Source organism: Nycticebus coucang, chromosome 1 (genome assembly GCF_027406575.1).
Source record: "Nycticebus coucang isolate mNycCou1 chromosome 1, mNycCou1.pri, whole genome shotgun sequence".
NCBI classification, from domain to species: Eukaryota; Metazoa; Chordata; class Mammalia; order Primates; family Lorisidae; genus Nycticebus; species Nycticebus coucang.
In genome coordinates this window covers 151849931-151875047 of record NC_069780.1, presented here as the reverse complement: position 1 = coordinate 151875047, position 25117 = coordinate 151849931, and the positions used below count along the sequence as shown (strand labels likewise).

At 42.2% G+C, this 25117-nt stretch overlaps 1 protein-coding gene across 1 annotated transcript in view; it reads right to left on the bottom strand.

Annotated features, from left to right (window-relative positions):
- The window catches only part of ANKRD55 (ankyrin repeat domain 55), a 101408-nt gene that overhangs the window by 6869 nt on the left and 69422 nt on the right, over positions 1-25117 (bottom strand). Inside the window, exons 8-10 of the mRNA XM_053590344.1 lie at positions 17467-17651; positions 10213-10380; positions 5120-5781 (exon numbers count right to left, since the gene is read on the bottom strand). Coding sequence (XP_053446319.1) covers positions 5120-5781; positions 10213-10380; positions 17467-17651 — 1015 coding nt within the window. The remainder of the gene's footprint in view (positions 1-5119; positions 5782-10212; positions 10381-17466; positions 17652-25117) is intronic.

Here is a 25117-nt window from a genome sequence, read left to right as displayed (position 1 = left end):
GGGTTATGGTGTATGGCATACCTCTTGGTCGTGGGACACAATTATAAAAGGCACTTAACAAATGCAAATGGTGTAACCAAATTCTTTGTACTCTCAGTGAACTTACAGCAATAGATTAAGAATAAAGAAATAAACAAATAAATAAAACCATGAAAAAAAAAAAAGAAATCATCTATTATATTCCAGACCCTAGAGAAGAAAGAGGAGAAAGCAAGGTGCTGGGGGTGGGGGGGCTTACAGTTTATGTGGGAAGAGAAATTGGCAAACTCTTTGTTTGGAAGCCCCATGAGTAGTGCTGTGCTAGAGTGTATAAGGGCATTGCAGATGCATGAAGGCTCCAGGAGGTTGAGGTGTTCTGGGATTCCATAGACCTTGCTTGATTAATGCTAGCTCTGTGGCCTTAGGCAGGTGAGATAACCTCTATGTCTCAATTTCTTCATCTATAAATTGGGGATAAAAACCCCTCCCCAGCAATGCTCTGGAAAGGGAAGTGTGCAGGTTGTCATAGGAGGTGGCTCAGCTTACTGTGAGTAGTAGGAAAGAGTGAACTTCCTACAGGGATTGGGGAGCACCACATAGAAGGTGAGTTTTGAGCTGGTTCTTAAAAAATTGGAGAAATCCACCTAGCACGTGACCGAGTGAACCTAAAATAAGCAGGGCAAAGATGTCATAGAGTGACAAAGTATGGTTTTACCAAAGAACTGAGAGATATTTAAGGAACTGCTGAAAGGGGTGGGGGTGGGAAGTTGAGAATGGGAAGTTGAGGCCAGACCACGCTATGAGTGGTCATAGCCCTGTATCCAGAGGGTTTGTCCAGTTTAGGACTTCGTCCTGAAAAGATGCAAGTCTCTGATGGGTTTAAATAGACGAGGTCACAGGATCAGGCCTACCTAGATAGAAGGGTGCATTGTTGCTGGAATAGTCTAGAAAATTCTGGAGAAGAAAGTTCTGTCTTAAGGAAGTGACACTTTCTTACTTTTCTCGTGAGGGCTTGTAAATAACCAGGCTAGTAGAAAACACCGCAGAGCTTTCTATTCCATTTTCTCTGAAAGCTGTTTGCAGTGAATTAAGCTGATGTGATCCACATTTCAACTCATTAGGATAAGTGACTCATCCCCCATCTCTCTGCATTTAGTCCACTGACAGGCTTCAATAAATGTTAAGCAATAATCATTACAGCTAAATGTTCAGGGTTGCTGATGTAAGCACGGGATAGTGGCTGCCCGGAATTCAAACAGGAGCACTGCTAGCCTGTATTATTTCTCCTGAACCCAAGGCAGGAAAACAGAAAATCCAAAGATAAGGGACTATCCAAGTTCAAGTCAGTGGTACAGTGGTATGATTTACAGCATCCACTTTATCATGTTAAGCATACACATAAAATAGGTGCTCAATGTAGAAAGTTGCTAAGTTTCAACCTACCTAGACTAACAGCTTAAGCCATGTAAGTGAACCCTTTCAGTTATAGTGAAGAAGTTCTCAGTAGTTCTATTTTTTTTAATTATTTATTTTTTAAAGAGATGGGGTCTTGCTATATTGGCCAGGTTGGACTCAAATTCCTGGGCTCAAGTGATCTTCCTGCTCAACTTCCCAAGTAGCTGAGATTACTGGCATGCCTCAGTAATTCTAAAAATAATATATTAAATTGGGTTCAGAAAAATAATATCCAGAAGGCAGGGAAGGCTTCTTATACTGGGGAGAACAATTGTAGAGAATTAGGATGTATACCAACAATCTGGACTTCAAGTTTTAAAGGGAAAAACAGTGCTGTGATGATGCTTTCCTATTTCGATCTGGGTTCAAATTCTCAATGTATCACTGATTGGCTGTATGACTCTGAGTAAATCATTTACCTTTCCTAGGACATGTGAATTGTGACCAGAAAGGGCCCCATGAGACAAAGTGGTCACAGCCCTGTATCCAGAGGGTAAGAAAAGTAGGCCAGAAAGATGACCTGTCTTGCTTTGTCAATCAGCATTCATCTACTAGGATAGAGACCGCTCTAGGATTTTCAAACAGAGGGAAATTCATACAGAAAGTTGGTTATATTGTTGATGGGAAAGCTGAGAAGCCAACCAAAGAGCAGGTGAAGGGCCAATCCAGCGATTAACCAGGGCAGAAAGAGCTGCCACTGCTAGGCTGGAGGGACGATGGGGGCAGAGCTGTTAGCAAGGCCCAGAAGCCGGGCAAGTCAGCACCAGGGGAAAACGGGGCCCGACTGGGGATCCCACAGGAGCAGGGACCCTGCCAGCTACTGGTTTCCCACTGGGCTTCTCTCTTCCTCCTGCTTTTAACCTTCCTCAGTGCCTCCGATTGGGCTCCCCACCTCCACCCATGGGGAGCCAGCTGGCATGGGAGCTTGGGACATGCAGTTCCCAAGGGAGAAGACAGGCAATTGCCTGGCACACTGACTTAAATTTCATCATCTTTAAAACAAAGGTCATCTCTAGCTTGTCTCCAAGGTGTGGTGCTTAGCACAGGGCCTGACACAGTAAAAAATCCTTAAATGTGGGTGTATATACATGTAGCATTATGTGCAAGTCACTATTCTGAGTCCTTTGCACACATCATCTCATTTAATCTGAACAGTTACTTGCAACCCCATGAGGTAGGTATTTTCTCCCATTTTTCAGACTGGGAAACAAAGGCTCAGAGAGCTTAAACAGTAGCCAGTGGCAGAAAAAAATTTGAACACAGGCATCATGGCTTTAGAATCGTTCTCTTTTTGTTTTTCTTTTCTTTTCTTTTTTTTTTTTTTAGTGCATACTTAGGATAGATATAGAATCCTCTTCTTAACCAGTGGTGTAAACTGCCTCTTGATAAATTAGTATCATAAACACTCAAGAATCATTTAATGTATGATTGAATGACTGAGATCTTTTCCATTTAAAAACTCCATGATGTTGTATCTAAATACAAGAAGAAAGTCAGTTTAAAGTCAGTTGCACCACCATTTTAGCAAATCCGTATTCCTTGAGGCTCATTTATAGGCTGAAGGTAAGATGAATCTCTTGGGAGATTTATCTCATCTGACTCATCTGTGTAGAATGGCTTCTAGTTATAATCAGCATCTAAAAATATGAGTTGAAAAAAATAAATGCCTTGATATAGGCTCAGCTAATTTCTTAATATTCTCTTGGAGAATTTCACTTCTCCTTTTCTGCTATTCTGCTGCCCAGGACTTTTCCAGTTACTTTATTGGGTACTGAATGAGTTCCTGAACATGTTTATTCAATTTCTTTTTATTTCAAATAATATAGAAAGTTTTGGATGGCTCATATGGCAGAATCTACTAGCTCTCTACCTAATATCTACTCTCTCTTAAAAACAAATTTAGGGGCGGCGCCTGTGGGTCAGTGAGTAGGGCGCCGGCCCCATATGCCGAGGGTGGTGGGTTCAAACGCAGCCCCGGCCAAACTGCAACAAAAAATAGCCGGGCGTTGTGGCGGGCGCCTGTAGTCCCAGCTGCTTGGGAGGCTGAGGCAGGAGAATCGCGTAAGCCCAAGAGTTAGAGGTTGCTGTGAGCCGTGTGACACCACGGCACTCTACCGGAGGGCGGTACAGTGAGACTCTGTCTCTACAAAAAAAAAAAAATAAAGGAAAAAAAAACCAAAAAAAAAACAAATTTAATTTGGGGTGGCAGCAATATACCCAGCTAAAAGATGACAATTTCCAGTCTCTCTTGTGGATAGGTGTGACCATGCAACTAAAGATCTGGCCAGTGAGACGGTAAGCAGGAGGGTGGGGCTTAAGGCACATGACTTTTTAGCGGGAGCTGATTCGACTGGGGAATATCCATTTTTCCCTCCACTTCCTCCTGCTCCATCCCCCATTGACTGAGTGACCTGGAGAATGGAGGTTGTATGTCAGTCTGGGGAACGCACAGATGGAAGGCGCCCATCCGTCTGGGAACTGCCCACTTTGATGTGTATGAGAGCAATACTTTTCCACGTTGTTTAAGCCACTGTGACTCTGGCATTCTTTTATGGGAAGCTGAACCCAATCCTAAACCATACATAAGAGATAGTCTAACTCTGTCTTGGAAATAGAAAAAGAATTAGACTTTCAAATTTTCACATTATCAAAAGAGAATCCATTAGTTTGCCCAGGACGGGGCTAACTCCAGCAAGCCGGTTGGGTTGAAGCACTGGAGGCCACTAAAGTGTCAAAAAGTGACAGACCACTGTTTCCTTCCTTTTCCTTCTGCAGAGAAAATGCAGAGATGATCATACCCACAGCCAGATGTGTTTGTGCTTCATGGAGGAAGCAACGTCTTGAGTGGAGTTTCTCTCAGACACCAGGAAATAATCTTCATGTACTTATCTATATTCTCCTGTGCCTGAGTAAGTCTAAATACATCTGAGGGAGCCACCTTCTACCTCAAAGTCTTTAGAATGCACACGTGAGGAGGGAAGAGAGTGTGCCGCTGGCAATCGTGGAGCCACCAACACAGTGAGACCCCCAGCTCTACCAAAAAATAAAAAATTAGACAGGGATGGTTGGGTGTGCCTGTCGTCCCAGCTACTCAGGAGGCTGAGGCAGGAGGATCATTTGAACCCAGGAGTCTTAGGCTGTAGAAAGCTGTGATGATGCCACTGTACTCCAGCCAGGGTGACAGAGCAAGACCCTGCCTCAAAAAAAGAAAAAGAAAAGAAAAGAAAAGAAAAACCCTAACCAAAAACAAACAAAAAACCCAACACCACCTCCAAAAAAATTCCCCCACGGATCAAAAAACAACCCCCCCCCCAACAATCACACAAACTCCTTGTAGGTGGTTTTGCACACACCCCTGGTTAAGAATCCCTGCGAGTGGAAATGCCAACAACATTCCTGCCCTAAGCTGGCCGGCTGCACACGTACACACTTGCTGGGAAGGTGAGAGAAGGCACGCACACTTTTACTCGGTGCCTGCTGGCAGGGTGGAAAAACAGAATATTGTCTGGGTTTGGAAATCTCAAATCTAGTGGCACTCCAGGAAGAAAGGCTGTCTCTAGTGACACGTTTTCTTCCCGCCCTGCCCTCTAGGCTCTCATCACTCCAGTTCCTCACCTACAGATGTAGGAGACACTTCCTGTGGAAAGCCTGCCGGGAATGAAGAAGCAGAAGTCAAGGACATTACCTGATGATGGATGATGGAGATGAGGAAGCTGTGGCACCCACGCGTCCTGGCGACTGGGCCGGCCAGTGAGCAATCTGTCTAGCAGTTTATCAGAAGAAGACATAGTCCATGCTTTGTAGGAGAACACCGGATTAGAATCGCTTTTCCAGGGATTATCCAGCAACATTTGGCAGCCGGTTCTGTTATTTAGCAAATCTTGCTCACTCCGGCTTTTCTGAGATGGCTGTGTGGTGTGGTGAGGACCAGAGCTCAGGCCTGCGTGGGAGGTGGCCCCGTGAGGGGCTGTCAGGAAGTTATTGCCCAGGGTGATGGGTGGAAGACTCTGCGTTCTGATTGGCGGAAGTCCCTTACGGGCCAGAGGTTTCTTTTCTGGCAAGAGATATTTTGAATTCTCTGAGGTCCTCTTCTTAAATTCAACCATAGCCAGCTGATCACCAGGCTGTTCTTGGCAGTTGGTGCCCACGATGCTGTCAAAGGTGGTGATGATGTCATCAACTTCCGAGGTGTTGTCCCCACTGTGTGGGTCCCGGCTGTGATCCTTCCGGTGGGCTCTCTGCTCTTCTTTCTTGTTTTTGCAAAAGATTTGGTTGAGAACACTGAACCGTCCCTCCTTCTTCTGGGGTCTACCGTCCTGGGAGGGAAGAGGTCGAGTAGGCTCTGCTCTATGGGAACGCAAAAGGACAAGGGTGATGGGTGAGGATAGGAGGTGGAGACAGCACCACTCACCAAAATACTGCCTTGCCCATTCTGAGATCTTTCCTGATGTGAAAGAATTCATCACGCCCTTCAGGATCCCCTTTCAAAGCCAGTCCTTTGCACAATGAGGACATTTCTTAGATTCTCCTTGCTCCCTCTTGGGCTATCCTTTCAAAATTTACACCTGGATCATCTGTTTTCAACAAGGGGTTAACTAAGCTGCAAAGAGCCATGCAGGGGTCCTCAAACTTTTTAAACAGGGGGCCTGTTCACTGTCCCTCAGACCGTTGGAGGGCTGGACTATGGGGAAAGGAAGAGCAGAGAGAGGGAAGGAGGGAGGGAAGTGGGGCCTTGGGGGACCTTTTGGGGGCAAGACACGATTGCAAGAGGGACTTTACCTAACAAATGCAATCAGTGTAACCTGGCTTAATCCCCAACAATAAAAAATAATAACAACAACAACAACAACAAAAACTATGAACAAATTCCTATGCACACTGCACATATCTTATTTTGAAGTAAAAATACAAAATTGGAACAAATACAATCATACCGCCGCATGTGGCCCACGGGCCATAGTTTGACGGCCCCTGACTGTTCTGATTACACTTCCCAGGGAGTGCAAGCTTTCAGTCAGAGATGAAGGCCAAAGGTTTGAGTTCAGGCTTCAACTAGCAGAAGGAGGGTGGAGGCTGGACAGGTGGGGACAGAGGGGGTAGGCTTTCCCTGAACGAGATCCCTGAGTGTGGAGTCAGGAACCTTGCCTTTTTTATTTTTATGCTGTTTGTGTGTTTTTTCTCTTTCATTTTTTAAAAACTAAATTTCCTGTTGAAAAATACTTTTTAAAAAAGTGTACCAAAGCAAACCAGGGAAAGAAGCGTTAGTCTGGGCTCCAGCTACAGAAGAGGAAGTGTGTGAGCCAGAGGCCGGGATGACAGCAGGAAGGTGAATAATGCCCAATGTGCCGGCAAGTTTCAGGAAAAGGGTCAGCACTGGTCCAGCTGGCTCTGCTCATGTCAAGAGCTTCCCCCAGGCACTATTCTCGTTTCATTTCTTGGAAAATTCTGTGTGATTCTCTTTTGAGGCCTCAGTTGATTTAGCGCTTTCTGTGGTGTGATTCAATTATGAAACCTGACCTACATATGTGTCCCTGAGAGTCACACTGCAACATTACTCTGTGAAATGAGATGCTGTGATCTGTGATGTGAAAAGCATCGCGGGTTCTTCCAGATTCGCATAATGAATGTTTTCTCTACTGAATCTTCATTTCCGTGTTATTATCCTTCTATTATTAAAAGGATTATTATCTTCCTTCTTTCACCTTCAAAGGCATTTTGAAATAATGAACACAGCTTGTGGACTCCTAATACTCCCAGACAGGATCCCAGAGATGTCTGACATTCTTTCAAGTTTTCCTTTGGTAGTCCCGGGGCTAACTAGTACCATATCTGCAAATGCTACAGTCCATCCCCCCTGTTAAAAAAGTGGTGCTTTGGGCCAGTGGGCTTCAAAGTGTGGGCCACTAAACCCTGGGGGAAGAGTCCCTCAGACTCTTTCAGGGGGGTTATAAGGTTAAAACTGTATTCATAGTAAGACCAAGATGTGATTTGTCTCTTTCACTAGGCTGCAATAGAGGTGGTGGGTAAAATTGTGGATGCCTGAGTACGAATCAGGACAACTCACAGTTGTTGATGTACTAATGGTTAAAAAAAAAAAAAAGTGATTTAACTTAATAATATCCTTGCTTAGTCAGTAAAATGTCATTAATGTGATTAAATGTTGACCACTGGCAAACAAGCACTCATAAACAATTCTACTGTGTTCTAAGGTATGATGATTGTCTTGCGATACAGCACAGGTCTGATTGTTTGAGTAGCCAGCTGAACTAGACACTTTCTTTGATGGAACATCTTTCTTCTACTTCTTCTTGGTTTTTTTTTTAGACAGGATCTAGCTATGTTTACTTAGGCTGGTCTCGTACTCCTGGCCTCAAGCAATCTTCTTGCCTTGGCTTCCCAAACAGGTAGGATTATAGATGTGAGCCCCCGCACCTGTGTGAATCATCTTTTTTATAACTTACAGACAAACTATGGTTATGTGGAGCTGGGCAATTGTGGAAATTTTCTGAAAAACACAGTGAAATACATAGAAACAGAGAGTAGAATGTAGCAGAATTAAGGGCGGAGTGGGGAGAATGGGGAAATGTAGGTCAAAGAGTACAAGGTGCAGGTATGTAGGATGAGGGCCATGTAGGGCTAAAGCAGAGCACGAGGACCACAGCTGATAACACTGTAGTGTTTACCGGAGATTTGCTAAGAGAGATTGTAGGTGTTCTTACCACATACACAAAAAGTAACTGTGAAATGAGGGATATGTTAATTGGCTTGACTAGTAATTTTGCTTTATGCATTTTTATTTCAAAACTCATATTGTACACCTTACACATATTAATATTTATACATACAATAAAAATATATATACTTTTTTTTTGTAGAGACAGAGTTTCACCTTACCACCTTCAGTAGAGTGCCATGATGTACACAGGACTCACAGCAACCTCTAGCTCTTGGGCTTCCGCGATTCTCCTGCCTCAGCCTCCCGAGTAGCTGGGACTACAGGCGCCCACCACAATGCCCGGCTATTTTTTGGTTGCAGTTCAGCCGGGGCTGGGTTTGAACCCACCACCCTCGGTATATGGGGCTGGCGCCTTACTCACTGAGCCACAGGCACCACCCACAATAAAAATATTTTAAGAATGAACAAAGTGAGTGTTTCATTTCAAGGGAAACAGCTGACAGTTATTGTTGCCAGTGACAAAAGTCTAGCTTTCAAGCAAAAATCAGAATTTTGGGAGATTTGTATTCATATTGTGAGCTGGACAGCGTCCCAAGACATAAAGGCGTTTCTGATGAGATGGGTGGTGATATTAACAAATGTGATATTTTGATATTGTACTAATAGAATAAAATGTATCATTTGGAAGATCCTTTTCTTTTTCTTTTTTTTGAGACAGAGTCTCATTATGTTGCTCTTGGTAAAAGTGCCCTGGTGTCACAGCTCACAGCAACTTCAAACTCTTGGGCTTAAGCAATTCTCTTGCTTTAGCCTCCCAATTAGCTGGGACTACAGGCGCCTGGCACAGTGCCTGGCTATTTTTTGGTTGCAGTTGTCATTGTTGTTTTAGCAGGTGGGGGCCGGCTCAAACCCGCCAGTTTCAGTCCGTGTGGCTGGTGCCCTACTCATTGAGCTACAGGTGCCGAGCCATTTGGAAGATCCTTGTAACTAAATGAATCAATATTTTTCCAAATGACCAATGCAAGATATTACAAATTCATGCATGTGTATAAGACCTACTTAAAGCATAAGGCATAGTAATGGATTCTAATGTGACAGAGTACAAAAAGCTCATTAATGTGGTAACTGAGTAAACATTGCAACTAACCTTTAGGAAAACACTACTTGTCAAATTTTGGTGAAGTATCAAAAGAAGAAAATACCCATAATTATTTGAAAAGGCAATGAAATACTCCTTCCTGTTCCAGCTACATATCTATGTAAGGCTGATTGTCTCCAGGTCCTTCAATCAAAACATCAGATTGCGATAGATTGAAGGCAGAGGTGGGAACCCAGCTGTATTCTTTTAAGCTTATCTTAAAATATCAAAGACATTTGCTAAAAATGTAAAACAATGCTGCTCTTCTCATTAAAATTATTTTTTGTTTCAGAAATCATAAATGTGAGATAAAACATTTTTATTTTTAATTTAAAAATACAGTATTTATATTAATATGTAAATCCAATGAGTTTATTATTAGTTTAGATGAATATTTTATTATTTAAAAATATTTTTATAGATTTCATAAATACATTTTGTATTATTTATTTTACATGATATTTTAATGTTTCTAATGCTATAAATGTTGATAGGTGTGATTCATACGTGTAACTCACATAAACAAAAAGCTCTTTGGGATCCTCAACAATTTTTCAGAGTGTAAAAGAGTCTTGAGAACAAAAAGTTTAAGAATTGCTAATTTAGGCAAAGGAAGGAAAAGGAGGGCATAGTATGAAAGGAAGAGGAAAGGAGAGAAAGGAAAAGAAGAGACTCAAATTCAATGACTATAAGGCTGATGGGTTCACACTTATTACTACCATTTTGTCCCACAGAGTTGAGAACATTCCACTCCATGCTGGATGATGGCAAACACATTAATTATAGAATTATAACTAATTATGTAATTAGTTATATAATTATTTAATATCTTTAATATTATTTGGCATTATGTATATTCTATAATTATAATATTGCTGGTTTTGCACATCAGCAATTTAAAAAATTTCATCCCATTTTATAAATCTTCGAGAAGAAAACAGTGAGTGCCTCTTGGCGTACTCACCTGCTCTCTTGGGAGAGGAGTTTGACGCACGCCGTGTGGCCACAGTACAGGGCATAGGCCAGTGGCGTGCTCTCGTTGATGTCCCTCAGGTTGCTGTCCATGCCCAACTCCAGCAGTGACTGGACGCATTCTGCCTTCCCTGCAGCTGCAGCCCAGTGCAGAGGGGTCCTGGAGGCCACATGGGAATAGTACAAGTGTCTGAGCACAGGCATGGTACAGGTTGCTCAACCAGCAACAGTTCCCATTCAGAGTTGGGGTAGGTGGGAGTCTTGTTGCTATTTACAGTGTGGAAACAGTGTGTATCACATGAGGCTGAAAGATGATGGTGTGTGTATGCGTGGGAGCCTCTCCTCTAGCTCTTTGCCCTTTTGCGCTGTCTGGCCTTTCTGAGAATTTCCTAGAAAAGGAAGTACTGAGTCAAAGAGTAGGAACAGTTTTAAGGCTTTTTTCACAAAGTGTCAAACTGCGTTCCAGGAAGATTGATCCTCCTACTAGCTGTGTCCCTACTCTTTCCCCAACATCGAGTGTGATCACCACCTTTAAAATCTTTGCCAATTTGTGGCGGCGCCTGTGGCTCAGTGAGTAGGGCGCCGGCCCCATGTGCCAAGGGTGGCGGGTTCAAGCCCAGCCCCGGCCAAACTGCAACAACAAAAAAAATGGCCGGGTGTTGTGGCGGACACCTGTGGTCCCAGCTGCTTGGGAGGCTGAGGCAAGAGAATCACGTGGGCCCAAGAGTTAGAGGTTGCTGTGAGCCGTCTAATGTCACGGCACTCTACCCGAGGGCGGTACAGTAAGACTCTGTCTCTACCAAAAAAAAAAAAAATTCTTTGTTAGTTTGGCAGGCAAAATGAAATTTACTGTTGTTTACCGTTATTTCTTCATTAGAAATATTAATCCAAAAGAAAATCAGCCAATTTAAAAAATTAATTAATAGTAGGCTTGAACTTTTGAAATATATGTTTACTTGCCATTTGAGTTTCTTCATTGAATAACTCAATGCCCTCTGTTCATTTGTCTATTAGAGTGTCAGTGTTTTTCTTACTAGTTGCAGTAGGCTCTTTATAGATACTGATCTTTAACAAGTTATGTTTATGAAAACATTTTCTCAATTGTTGCTCAATTTGTTGCTGTTAATGTTTTAGTCATTTTTCTAAAAATTTTAAAAAATCATATTTAATTGCCTTTTCATTTTGTATTTCATAATGTGATGTTTACAAAAGGAAGCATTAGCCAAAAAGTAGAAAATATTCACCTTAAATTATAAAATTTAATTCTTTTATTATTAAACTATAAAATGTATTAAACTATAAAACCAATATTCTCTTAAGAAAATTAATAGAAAACCAGAGACAAAGAGAAAATATTTGCAAATCACATATCCAACAGAGGGCTTAAAATTAGTATATAAAATCTTTCAGCTGGGAGCAGTGGCTCATGCCTGTAATCCTAGCACTCTGGGAGGCTGAGGAGGAGGAGGATGGATTGCCTGAGCTCATGAGTTCAAGACCAGCCTAAGCCAGAGTGAGATCCTGTCTCTAGAAATAGCTGGGTGTTGTGGTGGGTGCCTGTAGTCCCAGCTACTTGGGAGGCTGAGGCAAGACAATCACTTAAAATCGAGAGTTTGAGGTTGCTGTGAGCTATGACACCATGGCACTCCACCAAGGATGACAAAGTGAGATGCTGTCTCAAAAAAAAAAAAAAATCTTTCAGATCTGGGCAATAAGAAAATAAGCCCTACTTGGGAGGCTGAGTTAGGAGGATCACTTAAGCCCAGGAATTTGAGATTGCTATGAGCCAGGCTGATGCCATGGCACTCAAGCCTGGGCAGGAGAGTGAGACTCTGTCAGAAATAAAAAAAAAAGAAAGAAAGAAAAAGATAGAAAATCAACCAATTAAAAAAATTAGCAAAATATCAGAATAGACACTTCATCAAAAATGATACATGGATGGTAATAAGCACTTCAAGAAGTGCTGGATTAACTTTGTCATTAGGGAAATGCAAATTAAAAGCACAATCAGACACCATTACACACCTATTAAAATGGCTAAAATAAGGGGGGAGAAACTTCCAAAGCACAAGAAAGCTTGACAATACCACGTGCTGGTGAAGACATGGAGCAGCTGAAACTGTCACGCCTTCCTAGTGGGAATGCAAAGTGGTAGAAGTCACTATGGAAAACAGCTTGGCTGTTCCTTCTAAAGTTAAACATATACTTACCATGTAACTCAGAATTCCCATTTCTAGATATTTTGCTGGGGAAATGAAAACTTATGTTCACACAAATACCTGTACACAATGTTTATAGCAACATTATCATAATTGCCAAAGACTGGAAACAACCCAAGGTCTTCAATGGGTGAATGGACAAATGAACTGTGGTACATCCATCCAGTGGAATACTACTCAGTAATAAAAAGGAGCAGACTGCAGATACATGCAACAATATAGATGAATCTCAAATGCATTCTCATAAATGCAATAAGTTGACCTCAAAGGTTGCATAGTACGTATTTCCACTTACATGACATTCTGGAAAAGGCAAAACCATAAGGACAGAGAACAAATGTGTGGTTGCCAGGGCTTAGAGTTGGGAGAGGGTATGACTTCAGAAGGACAACATGAGTTAGTACTGGGGTTGATAGAATTTTTCTAAATTCTGTTTGTGGTGGTTACATGAATCTATGTATGTTAAAACTCAGAACCATACACCAAAAAAGTAAATTTACTGAATGTAAATAAGAAGAAAGCTGGAATTTTGTTTTAGATTTATTTCAATAGAAATAAAAGACTGTGCATGCAAGTGTCTCTACATGTATTTTGATATGTGCAATGGAGTGTGGAGCCAATCTGGCTATTTTTCTAATTACATAGGCAACTTTCCTCAACACCATTTACCCATGTGGTGGGCTTGTGTTTTGAGATCCTGATCTATATGGGGTGTGTTTTTCTACCCTTCCTCTTCCCCCCATTTAAAGAGATGTTCTTAGTCTCAGGGGAAGGGCATAGCAATGTAGGTAAGAGAAATAATTAGTGTCTTTCTGCTTCCTAAAGCCAAGCCAGGACTGAGAGCAGATTCGGAGCAAAGGCAAAGATGAGAGATGGTTTCCTGACACGAGAACGAGGGTACCCCCTCAGCTGGCAAGGCAGGTGTGACAAGAGGGAGGGAGGAGCAAAGAGGACCACTGGACTCAAGAACAAAGGAGAGCAGAACCTTGCTTCCCAGCAGAACTGCTGGGGGTTGGGACCCAGAATGTCTGGGGTACGTCTAGTAGTGTGACCACGGGCTGCCCAAGGCACAGCATGGGCACAAGTAGATGTCATCTGACCTGGAGGGACAAGGACTGAAGGCAAGGGGGCCATCCTCCACCTCTGATAAAAAATTACCGAACAATGACACAACAAGGGAAAGGGGCAAGGGCTGAAAAAGACAAGGTTAAATTTCCCACTAATTTAGTGGGATGACTCAAAGACACAAATTTGGTTAAATTATGGATTAAAAAAATCATTATGATTTTTAAAACTCTGAGTTGTAAAATGACTGACTTGACATAGTAAATGTTCCTTTCTTTTTTTTTGTGGTTTTTGGCCGGGGCTGGGTTTGAACCCGCCACCTTCGGCATATGGGACCAGCGCCCTACCCCTTTGAGCCACAGGTGCTGCCCAGTAAATGTTCCTTTCTTTCCGCTTATATGGATTATAAGTTCATGTGGGAAGGGACTGAGAATCTTTCACTCACCATGTTATTCTAGCACCTTAGCACAATGCCTCACCCAATAGGGTGCAATAAGATGGGAGAATAAATGGATGCTTTTGTGATATATCTTCTTTACTTTGTTTGTTTGTTTTTGCAGTTTTTGGCTGGGGCTGGGTTTGAACCTGCCACCTCTGGCATATGGGGCCGGTGCCCTACTCCTTTGAGCCACAAGCACTGCCAGAGCCATTTTTAAAAACTCTGTGAGTAGAAGCCAGAATTTGGACTATTCATTTAAATAGGGCTGCTATTTTCTACCTTCTATGAGGTCAAGGCTTGCATTTCTCTTCGATGAAAGACTTCCTGTATTTTGCTAACCTGTCCCAGTGGGTTTTGAAGTGTTCCTAATGTACAGCAAATACTTAGATTTAAAACAGAAGTTTGAGAAGCTGAGGCTTTGCTGAAGCATATAAAAAGTCGACTTGCTAGGAGACAGAGTCACATCTCTGAAGGCCATCTTTACTCGGAAAAAATGTTTCTTTTTTTAGGTGTGTATTTGTACTGCCCTGTGCCTGTGAGTTATTATTTTTGGAAGTTGTGGATTTTTAGTAATTGCTTAGGCAGTTATCATCAGGAGATCAGAGAAGAGCTCAGAGGTGGACCACGGAAAATGCCTGGCCATCAGGTTATCCTGGAAAATCTTGTGAAAAGGGATGGATACTTGGTTCTACATGTGGTTTTATGCAACACTGAATAAGCCATATTGATGTGCTGATGTCACACCACCATGTTCTGAGCTTTTTCTGGGGCTTGGGGAGAGTTAGAGGGCAGGATGACATTACTGAGAATGGGGTCTCCCATGGAAAGAACAGCTATCCCTTCTGTCAGTCACTCTGGCAGCCCTGGGACAGGAAGGGAGGGCATGGACGACTTCTCGGCCCTACGTGGGGCCTGGGCCCTGGACAGAAGGGAACTCTTGAGACATCCAAGGTGTCCTCAGGCCTGGAGGTAGCCAGGGAGCTGGGCAGAGATGGGCTTGGGCGGGGCTGTCTGTGAGGGGCCTTTGACCTGCGTGTCTGGAGGGCATCCATGTTGTGTGCAGTGTGTCCCCAGAGTCCCCAGGTGCAGACTGTGTCTTCTGTCAGTTAAACATCCTCCTCCTCATGTCATTATATGGGGAGCAATTTTATAGCATTTAGTAGTGCTGTATATTTTTTCAATAGTGATCAATCACACTATGTATTGGAATGTAGCAGATATGATTTATCCTACTTGAGAGAAGTCTCAGTACAAAATTTACTCTGAAATGAGATGAGTTCCCAGCAGGGTATGCCCTCCTATTTAGAGTGTGTAATTTAGTAGATGGAGGGATGGATGTTAATCTAGTCAGGCCCACCAACATGCAGTGACTTACTTTGAGGCTTTGTGAAATACTCCTTTACAACAATTTCTAAGACCGACTGTCTTAATTCCTCTGTCCATCAGTGAGGAAGAGGTCCAGAAGCAAAGGGGGAAAACTTATGTGTTTTGCTGAGAAGTGAGGGCAGCATGTGGATTACCTCTAACTAATACACCCCCGGCCTTGGGGCCCATCCGTAGTCCCAATTTCGTGCCAACTACACTACGATTCCTTTCTTATCTCTAAGCTTCAGGACAGTCCTGCAAACACAGCAGATCTGTCTGGCTGATCACAGCAGAGTGCTGACAGAGCTCAAGAAGCAGAATGAATTTGGCAGAGATGAGTGGTGGGCTGACGCAGTGGTCTCTGTTTGGCAGGGATGTGTACAAGGCTGAGGTATTGATAGCCAAGAAATGATTTATGAACCACGTAAACATTCCCCAGAGAATTCCCAGAAACACAGACAGAGAACTTGATAAAACAGCATCCTCCCTGAAGATAAATGAGTTGCACATGAAAATGAATTGTGACCTCCCAGACTGATGCAATTTGGGACATTTAAGCTACATACGTGGCTTCAATGTTGTGTGTTCTGTGTCATTAATTTGGGTGAGTACTACAATATTTTAAATATTGCAGATTTTCACCTTATTTTTCTTTCCTTCCCACAAGAACCTTCTCTAGGAAAAGTTCTCACTAGTAAAGGTAAGGCAAGTTGTAATTACTGTAAATGCTTAAGCACATAAACCAATGGAAATTTTGAAAAATTCAGCTACTGAGAGAAGCTTCTAGTTTTGACAGAAAGGTACAGTCGCACATTCAACTGCAGAAAACATGAAGCTAAATGGAGGCTGGGATTTGGCCAGTTCATGAGACACTGGACCAGAGCATGGTGGCAGGGGCTGCAGCCCCTGGGAGGCCTCTGCCCCTGGGAGCCCTCATGGGGACCTGATCGTTTGCTCTTTCTCTGCTCCCTTGGTTTTACTTTCTTACCTGAGGCCTGGGGAACTGGATTTTCTTTGCTAGCTGTGTGGTACTGCAAAATGGGAAATATTCTATTTAAAGCTGATCCTGGGAGTGTTTCAAAGAAGATGAACTTTCCTCCAGTCCTCATTTCTAATACGTGTTCCTTTTTTCTCTTTATGAATCATTTATGAATCATTTCTCCTTCTGTACATCAAGTTCTTCTAATTCAGTCCTGCTCAGGATCAATATTTGCTCTTTTAATATCTCCTTTAGATGATTTATACCTTAATTTTAATTAAAGTCATCATGTTAGCCACCTCCAACTTCTGAAACCTACGTAGAGCCCCCAGGTTTTTTCCCTGTGTTAAAAGAATTTCAGGTATTAGGGACCAGAAGGTGCTTTCTTGGGGCATCTAAAATCTTGGGTTAAGTAGGTGGCTAATTTTGTACTTCAATACAAGAGGGTAAAAAAACAAGCATAGTGCCCAAGGCTTACACTCATTTCAATAGTCTTGTTTGTTATTGTATTTTCCTTACATTTCCATTGACTCAGAGCCTAACCAAAATGAAATTTAGATAAGCAGGCCATTACGTGAAAAGTTCTGAATTTGGAAGGCAGGTGTACACGTGTTCTTTTAGTGGCTAATTACCTGGGATACAAGTCTTTTTACCTTTATTGGCTCAGTTACCTTTTCCAGCCAATACAATTTTAATGACTGGAAAAAGAAAAGTCCTGATAAAGTCCCTATTACTTCTAAGAGGCCAGAAGTTCTGAATACACTGCCTCTATTATACTTTTCTCTGGATATCAAGCTTATATTGTAAGCTGTACAATATAACCAGGAATGAAGGAAAAAAATAAAACCTACCTTTCACAACAAACAGAGCATATAGCAGGAAGCTGAAATACAGAAAGCCTTCTGAGAACACCAAAACCATTTAGCAAAAAGTGGAAAATCTGACAATACTGTACAGTCACAGCGTTCCTCTTCATAACAATGATTTTTCCTTCCTTCACTAAAATAGATGATTTTTATTGTCAGAAGCACATGTGTATTACTGGCAATAAGGATATAGTTGTGTTACTGGCAATAAGAATATAATTATGTAGGCTATCACCTTAAACATCTTTATTTTAAGATTAACAATTGGGGAAAATTGGCCGTTCCCAGCACTTTCTGGAATTGCCCGGGATACCTGTCATCCACATCCAAGGCCTGCAGGTTACACTCAGGGACTCTTGCCAGTTCGTTAATAATGTCGCTGAAACCTGCTGCTGCGGCCACGTGCACACATGTCTTCCCGCTCTCGTCATCGTAGTTGATTATGGATGGCCCCTGGTGATGGCTCAGGATGATGGAGCACAGAATTCTATTTCCACTCTGGAAAAAGAGCCAGAGGAAGCCCATTATGTGCAGTCTGGTTCATGCCCCTATCTGTGCATGTTGAGAGTAAAAGGAAAAGTAAAAATATGAAAAAAAAAAAAAAGAAAAGAAAAGAAAAAAAATGGGGGGAAAGCAAAGGAAAAGGAAAAGAGAGAGAAAATACATTCTATATAAACCCTCCATCAAATTTCCACTGGTCTCAAGTCACTGCAGAGGTTTTTGCCTCTTACAGGGCGAAATTGTCTTTCATAATTAGTGGGCTAAAGATGGACATCGATTAAATCGGAATGATGTCAGAGCTAGCACGATAGATGGGTCATCTAGACAATAACTTGCTCATTTGGTCTCCTTTGGTTTCCCCATTTGCCATAGAGGTCGATGCTGAGAAACTGGTGGAGTTAATTTCAATGTTACAGAAGCGACTATGGTGAGCGCTGACCGGAGACGCAGGGCTGCAGAAGAAAAGCGTATTCCCTTCTTCCTCCATGTCTCTCTTGACATATCATGGTGACTTTTATTTCCTATTTAATGTCACACTTCCTTGTGCTAGGGCTTCTCACCACTAAATGCAGACCTTTGCAGGTGCCTTGGGTGGCCCTGCAACTCGGCACACTCTGACCCCAAGCCTCCCAGAGTCAGTGACTCCTACTTGGTGGGGCTGATGAACAGCATCCGTCCCAAGGAGGAAGGGAGGCTCCATTGTCCTATCTCATTTCCTTTAGAAAACTAATTAAAAGATGAAGTGGTAATTTCCACACGGCGACCTCAGACCATTATTCCTTAAGCACAGGGTTGGTTTCCTTCTGAGCACCAGGCCCTGTAGGCCACCCTGGTCCCATACTCAGAAAGTGATCCCTGCCTACAAACTCTTTCATTCTGCTCCTCTCATCTTCCCTCTTACATTCGCTTCCTCCCTCCACCTTTCCTTGGTCTAACAACGACTTCTAAGTAACTTTGAGCCATAGTTGAAGTGCTATGCCACGCCTGCCGTCAGAAGCCGGCTGCACTGAACACACCCAAGCTTCGTGCCTGCTCTGTCGGCTTTTCTAAGATTCTTTCACTTGATGCTAGTTAGACATATTTTGAAGGGCCCTGAAACACCTTTTATTTTATTTTATTTTTTAAGTACAGACATTTTATTCCCCTCATCCCGTACCCCCAAATATAAGATGCTCCCTTGGGGAAATGCCCCCGAAGTGATCATCTCAGTTCTAACTCACCCCAGGAGCAAGCATCCTGCCTACCTGACCCAGAGCAAGAGCTTCAATGGGGCCCAGAGAGAGGAGATGGGGCAGCGTCCCCAAGAACAGACGAGGACAATAAGATGATGTCCACAGGCGGGAGCCAGGCCAGGCAGAGTAACACACAGAGGGTTGGGGGAGAAGGAAGAGCCACAGGGCCCAGGAAAGGTTTTCCGAGTCTCCTACAGTACCTTTAATTGCTCAAGAGATGCTTTTTTAAAAAAACACTAGCCATTCAAGAAAGAAAACAGAAGCAAAAGAGGGTCGGCTCAATGAATATTTTTGTTTACTATTTCCTGGAAGGGTAAAGGAATTTAAGTTTCCAAGGTGATTCAAAAGGCAAACCGCCCAATTCATAGTTTCTCCTCTTGGTAGAGGAAGGAGCCTCAAACCCAGATGAAGAGAACAAAAGCCCGCGTGCTGTCTCCTCCCACCTTGCCTCCCCTTTGAGAGGAGTCATTTAGGAAGTGGTGAACTGAAATGGAGGCTGCACCCAGAAGCCCTCAGGGGGCCTCCTCTGGGGTCCTGACCAGCCAGTCCCAGGCAGCCGATCTCCAGCAGGGATCAGTGAAGACAGACTCTCACTTTTTTTACCCGTTTCCTCCAACCTACCTTTCATCCTGCATTTTCCACACAATTCCTTTGCCTCTATTCCTGAATCTCACTTATAATACCATCATTCATATTTCCTTTTTGTGGTAAGAAGAACCTCCCAAGAACAATGGTGATAGCTGCATTTCCTAAGTGAACATTCTGTGCCTGATACCTTTGTAAACCATTCTGTGCACTAACTCATTTAATCCTGACAATAAACCTGCAAGGTAGGTACTATTATTACCACAGAGGAGAAAATGAAGGCATACAGTGATTAAGTAACCTGGCAGCTAAGAATTAGCAGAGCCCAGAGTGACTGTAGAGGCCTTGCATTACCCCACTGTACCCTGCTGTCTCTGATAAAGGGTGGTCCCTATTAATTTGATCCTACATGTTCAAACTGGAGGAAATGAAGTGAAAAATTCTGTTTTGACCTACCGCATCAGTAGCAGTGATGTGTGCCTTACCAGCCAAAACCTTCTTTAGGGCTCACTTTAGGTATTTTAAAAGCCTCTTCTAGGGAGGTTGCTATGGTGCACCTTCGCAGAATTTGAGGGTGTCCTAGAGAGCACTGATTTGTAAGCCAAGGGCCTGGATAGTGGTGTCCTAGTAACCGCCATTCCCTTCTTAGAAATCTGGACTGGGTGTCAGCCAGCCTCGGAGAGCAGGGAGGGTCACAGGGACTAGGAGACAGCAGCACAGAAGAAATGTGAATGTTGCCCAGATGGGTCCTTAGGAAGAATGAAGAGTAGGTTCACATTTGGTGGAAATGTTATCGATAGGGGCAAATAGCAACATTGTGCATAGCCTATTCTTAAAGAGCTCTGGAATTCTACTTTGGGCGGCCAGAGGAGGATTATGAATTTGTTTGTTTTTGTTGTATTGGTTTTGTTTCTCCATCCTTACAGGTAATCCATAATGTCACCTTCATGCACTGAGTCCTTCAAAACTGAGTCCTACTCCTTTGCTCTTTGCCCCTCATGAGGGAGAAGAGGTGGAGAAGCCCGACTCACAAGAAGCTTTGCCAAGAAGAAAGTTAAATTAACGTGTAATAATTTTTTCTACAAGGAAATGAATAAAAAAATTAAAATGCCAGATTGTAGAATTCTTTACTCTAGGTGACCATTGAAGGAGTCTAGCGGGAGATTTAGAACTAGCTGGTCATTTGTTAACATATGTCTGGAGAACTGGTTTTTTCTATGATGGCTTCTTCTTGGAGGAACTCCAATCTCCTTCCTTCTTTTGAAAGTTGGGATGGTATTTGCATTGCTTGTCTTGTGATGATGACTATATAAAGCAGAAGCCAATGTTTTAGTCACACATCCCTCTTTAAAGGCTGAGGGTTTTATGATATGAGAAGACCACCCTGCCTCATCCTTCCAGTTGGAGCCAGACATGCTAGATGTGGTGGAGACAGCGGAAGATCTAGAGTCTATCTCCTTAGTGCAAATGTTTGCGAGTTGAGGGTTTGGGGCTAGAGAAAGGTGGCCAACATCCTTGGCTTAGAGTCTGGAGCATCTTCATGGTTAGCCCCTTTGGACCTAGGCTTTTTGCTCATCCTGGACTCTAGAGGCTGCCAAACCCAAAGGCATAGGGCAGAACCTCCTGGGGAGAAAGCAGAAGATTGGAATGGTGGGAGAGTGTGAGGCATGGTGACCCTTGGCTGCTGAACTACTTCATTTAATAGATGTTCTTGTGTTTAAAGTGGAAAAGAAAATCCCCTTTTATGCTATGTTAGTGTGTAGAAAGGGTCTGGCTTTTGCTTCTAGCTGACTGGTGAGAGGAAATCTCCAGATTTCCCTGCACTGTTCTTATTAGACATGTGCCTGGGAATCCTTCTGTAGCGATGGAGACTGGCAAAGAGTAACTCTCAACAAATATTTTCTGAGCAATGAACAAACAAACAAGTAAAACAAGCCTTACAAACCATGGCAAAGCCAAACAGAATTAAATTTTACTCGTCCTTTTTGACTTCTCCCTTTTCTCCTCCTTATCCCCCTCTGTTCACTGTTTTTTCTTTCTTTACTTGTATTTACTCCTCAGAGAGTCCCTGTATTCCCTCCTTATTCTCCACCCGTCTTCTCTCTGACCTGAGCATCGGGGAGCTGACCTGGGAAGGCCACTTTAACTTAGGTTGTGCTTCAAGACTCCAGCTTCCTAAACAGGTCAGTGTCTTTGCTCCCTGTGTAATAGGGGTTAATTTCATAAACTTGACTTTCTCTTTGCTAATTATGGGCTATGTGGCTTTGCAGTCATCTTCTTATCAAGCACCGAGCTATGTGGCCTGGGTTCCTGCATGGGTGCAGGGTGCACTTGGGCACATGGTAAGCTCATTATGCACTGGTTTCCCTACCTGGGATCTGAAGTATTGGACTAAATGACCGATGTGGTGCCTTCCAACTGTAATGTTTTTTCTCCTTATGAACTCGGCCCACTGGTATATGGCGTTTATAATTATCCTTTGGCCTTCTGACTATAGAGTTAAAATTTATTTACAGAGTTATTTGTAGAGTTAAAATTTAATAACATTTATTTATTACAACTGTTTGACATAGTTCAAACAGTTGACCACAGATCAACAATGTGTGTTTGTGTGTGTGTATCTAATTTCTTCAACCATGTAACCACATATTGAACAGATGAATATGAAATAGTTATTTTATACTGGTGCAGTTCTTTTCTTATCCTTCCTTGAAAAGGATGTTGAAAGAAAAGTGCTGCTGAGAGAGATTCCCGATAAACACATTTCCCAGTAGTTGAGGGAGGGGAGTTGTGGTGAAATTTGAGGAGCAGTAGATACTCACCCCTCTTACTGACTTGCTAAGATGGTTTAAAATCTTACTGTCAGAATAAGATCATAACATGTCTTGTTATTGTGGCATGTGTTCCTGGAAGGCTTTGTTAAGCCTAAAATATTATTTCAGAATTATTCTTAGATCCTTAACCCTTTGTACAGTGCTCAGAAATGAAATGTGCCTACAGAGGTATCATTCTCACCAAATAAACACCACTTCTTTTCAATATTGTAATCAAAGTCATAACTAATGCAATAAAAAGTATACTGATGGGGAAGGAAGAAACAAAATTGTTTCTGTTTCAATGACATGGTTGTCTTTGTAGAAGATCTGAAAGAATAGAACAATAACAACAAAAAAAATCCCCCAAATTAAGGAGCAACTATAGCAAGGCTTCAGGATACAAGGTTAATATACAAAAGTTGATCATTTCCCTATATACCAGTGATGAAAATGTAGAATTTGAAATTAAAAACACAATACTATTGGCTGCGTGTGGTGACTCATAGCACTTTGGGAGGCTGAGGTGGGAGGATTGCTTGAGCTCAGGAGTTTGAGACCAGCCTGAGCAAGAGTGACACCCCCATCTCTACTAAAAAATAGAAAAATTGGCCAGTCATTATGGCAGGCACCTGTAGTCCCAGCAACTTGGGAGGCTGAGGCAGGAGGATCTGTTGAACTCAAAGGTTTGAGGTTGCTATGAGCTAAGCTGATGCCATGGCACTCTAGCCTGGGCAATAAAGTGAGACCTTGTCTCAAAAAAAGAGAAAAACCCAAATACAATACTATTTATATTAGCATCCCCTGAAAATGAAGTACCTAGGCACAAATTTAACAAAATAAACATATAATATTGTATATCTATGAGGAGATATATAAAAAACTGACATGAATATGATTAGAAAATTTTACTATTATTAGTTCTTCCAACTTCATCTATAGATTCAATGTAGTCTCAATCAAAATATCAGGAAGTTATTTTGTAGATATCAACAAACTGGTTCTAAAGTTTATGTGGAAAGGCAAAACACCTGCAACAGTCAACACAATATGGGAGAAAATATTGGAGAAAAACAAAGTTGTAGGATGGGTTAGCTTCAAGACTCGATATAAAGCTATAGTAATTAAGGCAGTGTGATGTTGTCAAAAGAATAGACAAAGGGTTCAATGCAATAGAATAGACAGCCTAGAAATAAACCCTAAATATAGTCAATAGATCTTTGATAAAAAGAGTAAAGGCAATACAATGAAGAAAAGATGGTCACTACAACTAGTGCTGGAACAACTGGACTGCTACACACAAAAGTAGGAACCAAGGCACCAACCTAATACCTTTCACAAAAATTGACTCAAAATGGCCATAGATCTAAATGTAAAACAAAATTATAAAACTTCTGGAAGAAGACAGGAGAAACTCTAGAAGACTTTGGGTTTGGCAATGACTATTTAGATGACTTTTAGACATAGACTCATGATCCATGAAAGAAAGAATTGATAAATTGGATGCATTAAAATAAAAAACTTCTAGTCTATGAAAGACACTGTCAAAAGAGTGAAAGGACAAGCCACAAACTAGAAGAAAACATTCGCAAAACATACATCTCATAAATGACTATTATCCAAAATATGCACAGAACTCTTAAAACTCAACAGCGAGGAAACAATCTGATTAAAAAATGGGCCACAGGCCTTAACAGATACCTCACCAAAGAAGACATACAGATGGCTAAATAAGCATATGTAAAGATTCTCCACATCATATATCAGCAGAAAAATACAAAGTAAAACAACAGTGAGATACCACTACATACCTATTAGGACGGCCAAAGTCCAGAACACCCAGAACCCCAAATGCTGGGGTTGGGCGACAGCAGGGACTCTCACTCATTGCTGGCGGGAACACAAAATGGCGTAGCCACTTTGAAGAACAGTTTGACGATGGTTTCTTACAAACCTAAATGCAGTCTTCCCATGTGATCCAGCAATCATGCTCCTTGGCATAGATCCAAAGCAGTTAAAAAGTTATGTTCACACAAAAACCTGCACACAGATGTTTATAGCAGCTTTATTCATAATTGATAAAAGTTGGAAGCAACCAATATGTCCTTCAGTAGGTAAATGGATAAATAAACGGACATATCCAGACAATGGGATATTGTTCAGCACTGAATGGAAGGAGCTATAAGTCACGGAAAGACATGGAGGAAGTGTAAATGTGTGACACTAAGTGCAAGAAGCCAGTCTGAACAGACTCGTTTCTGTCTGATTCCAACCATGACAACCTGGAAAAGGTAAAATGATGGAGATAGTAAAAAGACCAATGGTTTCCAGGGCTTAGGGGAGAATGGGAAGAACAAGTGGGGCACAGAGGGTTTTCCCAGCAGTGAAACTATTTTGTGATACTGTAATGATGGGTCTGTGCCATTATACTTTGTCCAAACCCACAGCACATACAATGCTAAGAGTGAACCCTCATGTAAACTATGGACTTTGGTTGATAATAATGTGTCAAGGTAGGTTTGTCCACTGTAGTGAATGTACTACTCTGGTGGGGGATGTTAATACGGGGGAGACCATGCATGTGGGGGAAAGAAATATATGCAATATCTCTGTACTTTCATCTTGATTTTGTAGGGAACCTAAAACTTCTCTAAAAAAAGTCTTTAAATAAAACATTTTTCCACAGAGATAACTCAGTAAACCATTAACCCCATTGACTTGAGATGGAAAAGTTCATTGGACTGAATTCAATGAACATCTCTTTGGGGACCTAAGATTCACAAAGCTCTGTTTTGGGTGCTGAGAGGCACTTAGATGAATAAGGTGCCTTGCC